Source organism: Physeter macrocephalus, chromosome 4 (genome assembly GCF_002837175.3).
Source record: "Physeter macrocephalus isolate SW-GA chromosome 4, ASM283717v5, whole genome shotgun sequence".
Classification (NCBI taxonomy): domain Eukaryota; kingdom Metazoa; phylum Chordata; class Mammalia; order Artiodactyla; family Physeteridae; genus Physeter; species Physeter macrocephalus.
This window is the reverse complement of record NC_041217.1, coordinates 155,296-166,456: the sequence shown is the minus strand read 5'-3', so window position 1 is coordinate 166,456 and position 11,161 is coordinate 155,296. Positions and strand designations below refer to the sequence as shown.

The following is an 11,161-nucleotide window of genomic DNA, read 5'->3' as shown; positions in this document are numbered from 1 at the left end:
CGACACCGACGCGTGCCGCGCCCCCCCCCCGCCTTCACGTCCTAAAGGACCGCCTGGCTTCACTGTTTAGTCTACCAGAGCAACACTGGAAAACAGAAATGTCACAGACACAATTCGTTTCAAATGAGCCAACCAGCTCCGGGAGATGGGAGATGCCACGTTCTTTTGGCCAAACCCACGAGGAAGTGCCTGACGCCCGCAGTTTCTATCCAGCTGTTAACCCACAGACAGCTAAGGAACCAAGGCTATGGACATCTCCACCCCTTACAGGAGGAAGGTGCGCTAATCTGAACGCAGCTGGTAACAGCGCTACACTATTTGGTGTCATAATGAAAAACAAACCCTAGATGCCAGCGTCTGCCCTCATGCTGGTTACAGCGAGATTCCTCCCTATCTGACTACATTCTCAGGGGCCTTAAATGTTACAGGTCAGCAGGTTCACTCACAGGAAGCAGCAGCAGCATCTTACGCCGCTAAGACACGGGACATGATTAGTTATCCCCTTCAAATCGGCCAGCACTCAAAACGGGCACCCTTGGGACCTCCCTGACGGTGCAGCGGTTACGACTCCTTGCTTCCCCTGCAGGGGGCACGGGTTCAATCCCCAGTCGGAGAACGCAAGATCCCGCATGCCGTGCGGTGTGGCCAAAAAATACCCAAAAGACAAACCGAGAAAGGGTCCCCTTGGTCTAGTCACCTGGTCCTCGCACCAGCTGTAGGGTTTGGTTTAGAAGAGTTACAGCATTTGTTACATGTTGACTCCAAGAATGAAGGCTTTATCCCAAAGGCCTTTCCAGCTGGAATTACATTTTCATCTCTACAGTAACTCTCTTACTGAAGAGAGATAACCCTGCTCCCAGCCATCATCACACGGCAACGATGAGAAGCACACCTTGCTAAAAAGAAACAACGACTTCACACCGTGGCTTAAACACCGGTATCAAAACCCAGGCTGTGAGCCCTAAGTGCTCGGCGACCGCCGCCGGGACGGGGCCGTGCGGTAGGTGGTCTGCGTCCTGCCCCGGACCAAAGCCGGCACCTCGGGCCCGAGCTGCCGACGGGCGATGACGCGCCGAAGCACGCTGCCGCCCCCACCCCGACGCCCACCTTCTCGCTGCTGGGTCTCACTGGAGAGCCGCGGTCAGCTTGCTGCGCAGGGCTCGGCTTTGCGAGTAGCGTCTGGTAGAGCTCCTGAATTTCGGGAAGGGACACCTGGAGCAGCTGGGCCTCCATCAAGAGCTCACTCACTTCTGGGCTTAGACCTGTCGGAGACCAGACCAGATCACGGTGACCCCACCTGCGACATGAGTGGAGGAAGACCACCACTCCCATTACCACCCTCCCCTTCAAGTGAGGTTCACTCCACAGGCCCAGAGCCACAGCGTACCAGCCCAGGCTGGACTGTGTAAGGCCATCGATGACAAGGAGGACTCCTGGACAAGCAGGAGGGAGATACCTCTGCCTTCACAGAAGCACAGAAGAGCCAGGGCCTGGGCACTGTGAGTGGGCCCAGGGTTCCAGGCAGAGCTCGTGGGGGAGAGTCGCCCTCAGGGGAGGACGAGGAAGGAGGCAGGGTATCTAGAGCCCCCTCAAGTCTCCTAAGTAATGAAGCAACAAGGGAACCCATGACTTAGCATCTGATGGCCACAATGCTTGGTGCTTAATTATCAGTTGGCGTGGGACGAACCCTTTCATCCCTGAAAGCAACGGATATAAAGACTTCCTTTCTGTTTCTTTTGCATTTATGAGCCTTTAACTACGATTCTTCTCCTACCTTGCAAATACATAGTAATCCATATCCTACATATGAGGATAAAATCCTTTTTAATGGTTCCTGGTTTCTCTGCAACAAAAACCTACTGCACGATCACTTTTTACTATTCGGCCCTCAAAATCATAACAATAATAATGGTGATGATAATAATAAATACAGACCATGGAGGGGGATACAGCTCCGTCCAGTAGAGAAGGGAGAGTGTAAATATGAGGTTCTGTTGTCCCAGTCATCGGGCAAGGAAAAGGACGTGGAGCCAGGAGGCTGAGATAGCTGACGGAAGGAAAACATTGCACAGTGAGGCTTCTCCAGGGTTAAAGCTACTCCCACCAGCCCAAGGGAAGTAGCTTGGGTTATCAGGCAGCAACTAGCAAAGAGAAAGACTTGATTTTCCCAAACTGAAAGAAGTCTCCTGGCATCTCAGATCTGGCCAAACCAACTCATATCCACCAAGCCTCTGGTCTTCCTCGTCGTACCTGGACTGACTGCAGAGGTGAAGAGCACCACTGGGAAATAAGTCATTTTCTCTGTGTGGAAACAGATCACACAGCCTTTTAATCTCTAGGTAATTCTCCTTCTGAAGATTATAACCCGACTGACACAGACATGTACCCCCTCTGGGTAAACCAACTGAGGAACTGCCAGATAGCATTCACATCCCCGTCCCTACCTTCACCAGAGCTTATTAGAGGAGCTAGGAGAAACAGTCCTTTGACCACAAATTAGTAAGTAAATAACAGCTGTGTCTTTCCCTTTTATTGACATAGGTGAACTCCTAGCACATCGTGTGTGAGGAACACAAATGTCTCCAATGTAGGCTGCCCAAATACCCACAGCTCAACTATGAGACAAAAATGTAACACATCATTTGCTAAGCGCCAGGCACTGTATTTCAGAAGCCTGGGGAGAAATTAAAAAGACAAGGAAACAAATACAACAGAGACCAATCTTCTGTCCTCGTCTCTAATCTGTATGACCTTCAACTCCTACACTTCACTCATCTCTGCTGGCGCAGCACAAGGGACGCGTAGTAACTGCAAGAGAACCTACCAGACTTGGAAGTCACCAGGTTAACGTTGTGAGAGGCCTGAGTACTGCCTGCCTGGCCGCACTCCTTGTCTCCCACGGAAGAAGACAGAAGCCCGGCCGTCCCAGCGATGCTCAGGGGAATCTGGCTTTGGCAGAAAGACCACAGATGGTATGAAACCCACCGCCTCTGCTCTGAAGCACCTTACTAACACTCAAGACACCTCAAAACCTCTTCTTCCTCAAAAGGCAACAAGAGACAGGAGGAGGCACTTTCCCTTTCTCCTCGGTGACTTACACGAGAGGAAGCAGGAAGAAAACAGCCAAGCAAAGAATTTTAAAACACATGAATATTAAAAGTACATCTGGTTCATACACATAAATGGAAGAATCACATGTGCACATGAAGAGGTGAGATCTGCTCCACAGGAAGCGTGCCCGGCTATCAGGAGCAGAGGAGGCAACACGGCAGGTACGCACAACCCTCGAAGGTAAAGCGGGTGCTGGTACCGGCGGCACCACCAGAGCTACCCGCTCCGGAAGAAGGTACAGAGCTGAGTCCGGTAACGAGCGAAGGAGAGTTCCGGCTCACCTTGCTTGTCTCTGGCGCCTGTCCTGCTGCGGCCTGCCATCTTCCACATAACAGTCCTGAGCCCGCTCGCTCCTGCATGGACTGGAGGTTACCTGACGAGAGCAGCTGTCGGGCTCTGTGCTGCCAGTTCACGGTTCTTTCAATCATATACCGCAGCGCATCTCCCTCGGGAAGGCGAACTCGGATACGCTGGAGGGAGGCCAGCAGGGGCAGAATTTTCTCTAATGGAGGTTTCTCTGACCTCCGACAATGGGGACACAGCCAGATCCGGGGGCCCTGCGTAATACTGGGTACCGCCACACAGCCGGTGTGGAAAGCATCCCTGCAGAGTTCACACTGGATCATGGGGGCAGCTGGGGCCTTCTGACACAGGCAGACCTTCATCTCCACATCCTGGACTGGCGACAGCAATTTCCCCTCATTGGCTTGTCTGAGAGACTGCAAGGCTTCCATTTCTCGTAAGCGGGCTTCCCCAAGCGTTGCCATCTAGAAAGGAGATAACAATCAGGGACAATGTCACAGAGAACTCGGCCTTCTCCTAAAACTAGGGTCCTGGTGACTAAGAACACCGGGCTCCAGAGTAGACTCTGCCTGCCTCACTAAGTCACGTGGGCAACAACATCCCACTGTGGCTGAACTTCCACATGTATAAAGTAGAGTCAGTTAACAGGGCCGCCACGACGATGACATGGGCTGTGTGACAGACGCTCTGACTGGCACTCAGCAAACCCTCAGTGTGAGCAGCTCCCTGACACACACCATTCTTCGAAGTCCAACTTCCTCACACATTTCCCTCTTAGAAAATGTACCTCTCTTGAAAGATACAGGCTTTTCACAGCCTAGGTGTACTAATTTCTGAGGTTTTCGATTTGTTTTCAGATCCACTAGCTTTTGAGTGCTTCCAGAAAGGCACTTTAGATGAGAAAGTCTGCTAAACAGCCGTAGTAACCTGTCTCTTACTGCCTTTATCATTAGGCCTTACATGTGTGCTGGACACCGGAACTGTGCGTAGTGAAGCTGGGTCCCTCACGAAAGAATCAAACAGAACCACTTCACCAGACTTCCCTTACACACACACACACACACACACACACACACACACACACACACACACACACAACACACACTCACACACTGTAAGATCCTTAGGGCAGAGACAAAAGCAAGCTGCTTTTCTGCAGAAAGTGGCAAGTATACTCATTATAAAGTCTTTTCTCTCTATTAAAACGAGAGCCATGTCTCAGCAAAGTTCTGAGAGTTCAGTTAATATGTGTAAGCGACTTGAAAACACAAACATAATCAGCTTCAAAACAAAAAGCTGAAGTGACACTGAACATATTTCTGACCAGTATGTACAAGCTGTCCATACATGGGACTTCTACGTGAACAGACCAGGCACCCACTACATAAACCAGTCCAGGCATTACAGATTTATTCACCTCGCACCATGAAGTAAAAGCTGCCTAAGGGTGACCAATTCAAATCACTAGCTATGTCAGAGTTAGTCACTACCCCCTCGAACATAACACATCCATCTTCCAGAGCAGGAGGCTGGACCACCAAAATCCTAATACTTCACTGAGGGAGAAATACAGAGCAACAGGGGGTAAACATAGGCCTTTAAAACTGAGCCTTCCCCTCTAGAAATAAAAACTACAGGCTGCAGGAACCATTCCTTTCCCAAGTCTATTCCTATAAGTAAGTCCTTAACATGTTAATTTGTCATAGTTAAACCATTCTCGATGATCAGATCCAGCCACCACCAGATCCATCCCGATTCACCAGAAGAGGAAGCTGAGTCCTAAGGCCAGATCGACTCTTCTGGATGAGAGAAGAAAATGTATGAATGATGGATTAGGGAAGAAACAGATCTAGAAGTTAACCACCTAACAAACCTTTGGTATTTTTAAGAAACCTACTTATTTCTCTAGCTAAAAACAATGTACAGGCAGCATATACGGGTTATACGATCACAAAGTGATCAACAGGTAGTGTACAAAGGTTCACAGACTAGATCAGCAAGACTAGACAAGCAAAGCTCAAGACAAACAGTGTCTTTACAAAAACGAACCACGTAACGGTGGAAAGTAGCACCTTGAAAACACCAGAATTATGCTCAGGCAGCCGCATCTGATTAGAGCCTGAAGTAAGGGACAAACATGCCAAAGAAAGTCTGTGTCAAAATACACAAACACATCAGGGCAATTCCATGTCAATCACAAGAGAGGTCAGGCACCTACGAAGGATCGGACCAGAAAGAAGGTGCCTGGACCAAGGATGAGCCCAGGCCCAGTAGCAGGTACGTTCCTGCTCTGGAATGGACAAGGCTTTGTGCCTTCAAAACCATCCTGAAAGTGTGACTTCATCAAACCAAAAAGCTTCTGCACAGGGAAGGAAATCATCAACAAAATGAAAAGACAACTCACAGAATGGTAGAAACATTGGCAAATTATAATTTGATAGGGATTAATACCCCAAATCAATGAAGAACTCATACAACTCAATAGCACAAACAAACAAACAAAACACCATCACCACTACCAAAACCAAAAATCCAATTAAAATGGGCAGAGGAGCCAGCAGACATTTTTCCAAAGCAGATAGACACAGATGGACAACAGGTACGTGATAAGATGCTCAACATAACTAATCATCAAGGAAATGCAAATCAAAACCACATTGAGATTATCACCTCACATCTGTTAAAATGACTGTCATCAAAAAGACAAGAAATAACAAGCGCTAGCCAGGATGTGGAAACAAGGGAACCCTCGTGCACTATTGGTGGGAATGTAAACTGGCGCAGCCACTGTGGAAGACAGTACGGAGGGTCCTTAAAAACTAAAAACAGAACTACCATATGACCCAGCAACTCCACTTCTGGGGATACATCTAAAGGCAACGAAAACACTAACTTGAAAAGATTATCTGTACCGCCATGTCCAGTGCAGCATTATTCACAATAGCCAAGATACGGAAACAACCTACATGTCCACTGATGGATGAATGGATAAAGAAAATGTGGTACGTATATACAACGGAATATTATCAGCCATAGCAAAGAAGAAAATCCTGCCATTTGCAAGAACATGGATGAACTTTGAGACCATCATGCTAAGTGAAATAAGTCAGAGAAAGACAAGTACTGCATGATCTCACTTATATGTGGAATCTACAAAAACAAAACAAAACAAAACAAAAAGAACCCCACAGATACAGAGAACAGACTGGCAGTTGCCAGAGGCAACTGGTGGGGGAGATGGGTGAAGAGGATCAAAAGGTCAAAATAAGCCCTGAGGATGTGATGTACAGCATGGTATGACTATAGTCATTAATACTACGTTTCATATTTGAAAGTTGCCAAGAGAGTAGATCTTAAAAGTTCTCATCACAAGAAAAAAAGATTGTAACCACGTGTAGTGACGGATATTAACTAGATTTACAGTGCTCATTCTGCAATACATACATATACTGAACCACTGTACTATACACCTGAAACTAATATAATATTACAGGTCACCTATAGCTCAATTAAAAAAAATTTTTTTTTTTAATTTTCAAAAAGCATCCAGATCACATAGCTATCTTCTTTTGTTCTGATACTCTGCTCACTAAACATTAGCTAGATACTGCTTCATCTTCCTGAAGCTGATACAATCTTTGAATCAACAGGGCTTACGCTAAATGCAGGTCAGACTCAAAAAAAGTATCCAGTACCCTTTTAAGTGTATTTCGTGTTGTAAACTAGTAAGTTGGCATTGCAGTTCACATATCCGTTAGCCTGGGTGTCCTGGGTCTGCATCCCTGGACCAAGCCTCGGGCACTGGAAAGACTGTTTCTGAATCTGGGAGGCCTTCCCTGAATCCTCTGCACCTCCATGCACCTTCCATTCAAAACTTTTACAAATGACAATTCTCCCAAAGTCGTTTTGGTAAAACAGACTACTTTTAAAGTTATTCTTCTACTTGCCTTCCCAATATGACCAGTAAGAGAAGCGTTAGAAATTATCCTCCCCCATGGAGAAAAGAGGAGGAAAAACCCCAGTACGTACAGCTGAAGCAGTCTCTCTGCTTTCAGTCAGAGCTCTCTCCAGGTCACTCAGACTCTCTACTCTGGGGCTTCTCTTCTTGCCACTTGGCAAGGGCTCCTTTAACTTTCTCTGCTTCCTCTTCAATCCCAAAAGGCCAATATCACATCGAGGACATAGCACCTAATGTGGACAAAGCACAACCGCTGGTAAAACGGATTTCAGATGAAGCATTAGCAAGTCCCCGAATAAAAGCCTAAGGAGTGGGAAGGATGTGAGTTTCTTAGTATTTTCTGTGTAACATGCCTCCCTGAAGCCAGAAACTCTCTTCTACAAAGGAAGGAAGAGAGGGAGGAAAGAAAGAAGGAAATCTCACAAAAAGACAGACTTTGATTCCAGATTCAATCAAACAGTAAGTAAAAAAATGTGATACAGAACGATTCCAGTCATAATGTGTGACCAGCATCAGCTTACAAAAAAACACAAGTGCAACTACAGCACTTTGAGAAGTGAATGAGATCTTTTATTGAGCTTCTTAAAAGCAAGTGGTGAAGCATGGCCAAGGTTAAACGTCCAATTTCAACAAACTGAGGAACTTCAAGGAGGAAAATTTCTTCCTTAGACAGTGAATGCTCTCCCTAAACATATGCAGAAAACATTTCAAGATTCTTCTAAGTTTCTATTGAAACTTTCAGTAGAAACTTAGAAGAATCTCCCTGGCTCCACTGAGAAAAATAACTCCTACAGCATAGATCAGTCAGTGACGCCACCTCTGTGTGTGAGGGACTACATGTTTTGCCAGGCTAGGGGACCCAAGGTCTTGTAGGTGGGCTAACTGCAAACTTACCTCCAAGAGAGAATAGGACGAATTATCAGTCAGGAATGTATTAGCAGCACATTCTTTCCAAACGTGAACCTCAGCTACTAGTGACTCCAGTCTCGGTAAAGAATTCAGATGCACCGGGATAGATCGGCCTCGTGTAACAAGTTCTATCAGTGTGTCTAACACCGGCACACGTCCTCCAGCCTAATATATCAAGGGGGAAAAAAAAACTTCTATGTAAGTGGGAAAAGTACCATTCGGACCGGGCCTACCCCATGATTTCAACATATTAAATTCACGGACGGATGCTGACAGAACCTGCCGGCTGGCTGACGGTGGAGGAGGGGAGCAGTGTGCGCTCTTCCACGTGACAAGTAAGAACCTACTTTGTGCTGGGCCCATGGATACAACTTTGGACCTGGCATATACTGTGGTCCCTTTGTTCAGGCTGTTTACGCCCTGGTCAATTCACTTGTCATTTTGGTCCCTATGGATGGTTTGAAAAAAATTCAGCAGAAATGTAAATTTGTAATAACTCAAAGGATTTCCATACTGACTTAGAGAAATAAAAGCAACAAAACAAATATTTTACTCCAATTCACTCACCAATGATGAATTATAGTAACTCCGTATAGATTATTCAGGAAACCAAAATGAGTTGTGAAAGCCCACTGGCTCTCCAATTTTATTATTCATTAAGAATCATCTGGGGGCCTTCTACTTATTCTCCCAGGATTGAAACTGTAAGGGCATAGGTATTCTGCTGAATGCATAAAAAAGGTGACTCACAAATTATATGCTATGCCTATGATACTCCATTTAGAAACATATGGAGCACTCCCTGAAGTGAACAGCAGAATACTGGATGACATTTTAAAATAAATAATCCACTAAACACGAAGAGCTTCCTTGCTGTTGGTCACACCTCTCTACTAGTCCTTAAATATATGACGCAAGGAAAGGCCAGGCTATTATTTCAGGAATGGAGCAAAACTTGCTTTTTGTCCTTATGGACATCGTTGCAAACACAGTACTAAGTAGTACATACATTACAGCACGCGAACGGAGCAAACCCACCCAGACATGTGTCCTTGCTTCTGAGTTCATACACTCACCTCTCCTCATCGTCATGACCTCACCTTCTGGCTGCCAGCAACCATGACTGAAAGGGGGGACCATGACTATAGCCACTACAGTTCCAACAATCAGAGACAAGAGCCTGCCTCAAAAACCTCACTGGGGGGGCTTCCCTGGTGGCGCAGGGGTTGAGAGTCCGCCTGCCGATGCAGGGGACGCGGGTTCGTGCCCCGGTCCGGGAGGATCCCGCGTGCCGCGGAGCGGCTGGGCCCGTGAGCCGTGGCCGCTGAGCCTGCACGTCCGGAGCCTGTGCTCCGCAAAGGGAGGGGCCACAACAGTGAGAGGCCCGCGTACCGCAAAAAGAAAAAAAAACAACAAAAAAAACCTCACTGGGGAAGTTTATGTACACAGCAAACACTTTCCTTGGTTTTTTCTTTGGCGGGCTGGGGTCACCCCTTAATTATGTAATATTTATCAAACAATGTATCTTCTCTTCCCTATTAACAAGAATAGATGTCCAGATGTTTTGTTGAAAACACGTGGCTAAAACTGTCCTGTTTAGCATTTCTCATTAGCAACTGGTTAATTAGCACCACTTAAAATTACGTATTCAGAAGACCAGATGGTATTTTATTCCTAGAATCTGATGGCTTCAACAAAACAGAACTTGAGCCTCAAGAACAATGTAAATTAAAATTTTAAAAACCTATCCCATTAAATAATTCAAAGATCTTTTTTCTCAATAGGCCCGTAAGACCCACTGGTTTATGATCGTCAGAGAGAAAAAGGAAGACACTCTTACCAACTACTTTTCAAATGAAGTTATCCAGCTGAAAATTGGCAAAAACAAAGAATATATTCTGTCTATACCTTAATAATGTTACAAGTGAATTTAATTTTCTATTTTAACTTATAGGTAAGTCTTAGCAAGTATAACATCTAGCACAGGGACACAGACACTCAGTGCTGATTACTTTGGACAGTTACTTTAGAACGTGCTAATCTCACTGCTTTTGTAGGTATGGAGCACATTTAAGTCACTACTTGGTGAAAGTCCTGGGCCTGCGGGCCTAGTCTGGCCATGTAATCACGTATCGAGACTCACTGAATCTGCTTACCCTTCATTATGTAAACTCCAAGTAGTTGGCAAGCCAGCAAGAGACAGCCATACCTGTCAGACGTTAGAAACTGAGCTTCTCTCACAGCTTCATTTTTAGCTCTTTTTCTTCAACCCCAACCAAGTAATTAAGTCTGTTATGGGAGGGTCCCAAGCTCCCAGAAAAGGTTGGTTAAATTACCTAAGCTTTAAATACTGAGCCAACTAGTCAGGACAGTAGGTGGGGTGGGTAAGTGCATCTACACAAGGTTGAAGAGAATCAGTAATCTGGCCAACCCAAACAGTGAACCTGTGCAGTGAGATCCAACATATTCCCCTTTGCAAGTGTTTACATTACTGCTCTTTATAGACGCCCTTACACACACGGGACATTTTGTAAACCCACCTGCAGGGCCTCTACGTCCTGAAGCCAGTCTCTGGCTCTCTGCACAGAGTCTTTCAGAGCCGCACCATTGGGCAGGTACGCGGGGATCTCCTCGATCTCCTTAACCACCGTAGCAAGGCTGTTCAACGAATGCCGAGGCCTACAAAAGCAAAATGACACTACTCAGCTTTTACATTGTGGATCAGTTTTCTCGTGGTTTAGTTACCAGAGAAAATAGGAAAATCACTTCAGGGACTTCCCTGGTGGCACAGTGGTTAAGAATCCACCTGCCAATGCAGGGGACATGTGTTCGATCCCTGGTCTGGGAAGATCCCACATGCTGCGGAGCAACAAAGCCCCT

General features: G+C 46.3%; 1 protein-coding gene across 3 annotated transcripts in view; it reads right to left on the bottom strand.

Annotated features, from left to right (window-relative positions):
• Positions 1–11,161, bottom strand: part of KDM5B (lysine demethylase 5B) — a 79,265-nt gene that overhangs the window by 2,835 nt on the left and 65,269 nt on the right. For 2 of the 3 annotated variants that reach the window (XM_024130622.3, XM_024130624.3), the window contains 6 exons: positions 10,822–10,960; positions 8,267–8,446; positions 7,444–7,602; positions 3,393–3,878; positions 1,936–2,047; positions 1,108–1,262 (listed from right to left, as the gene is read on the bottom strand). In XM_024130622.3, coding sequence (XP_023986390.1) covers positions 1,108–1,262; positions 1,936–2,047; positions 3,393–3,878; positions 7,444–7,602; positions 8,267–8,446; positions 10,822–10,960 — 1,231 coding nt within the window. The remainder of the gene's footprint in view (positions 1–1,107; positions 1,263–1,935; positions 2,048–3,392; positions 3,879–7,443; positions 7,603–8,266; positions 8,447–10,821; positions 10,961–11,161) is intronic. The other variant, XM_024130623.3, reaches the window with a different exon arrangement.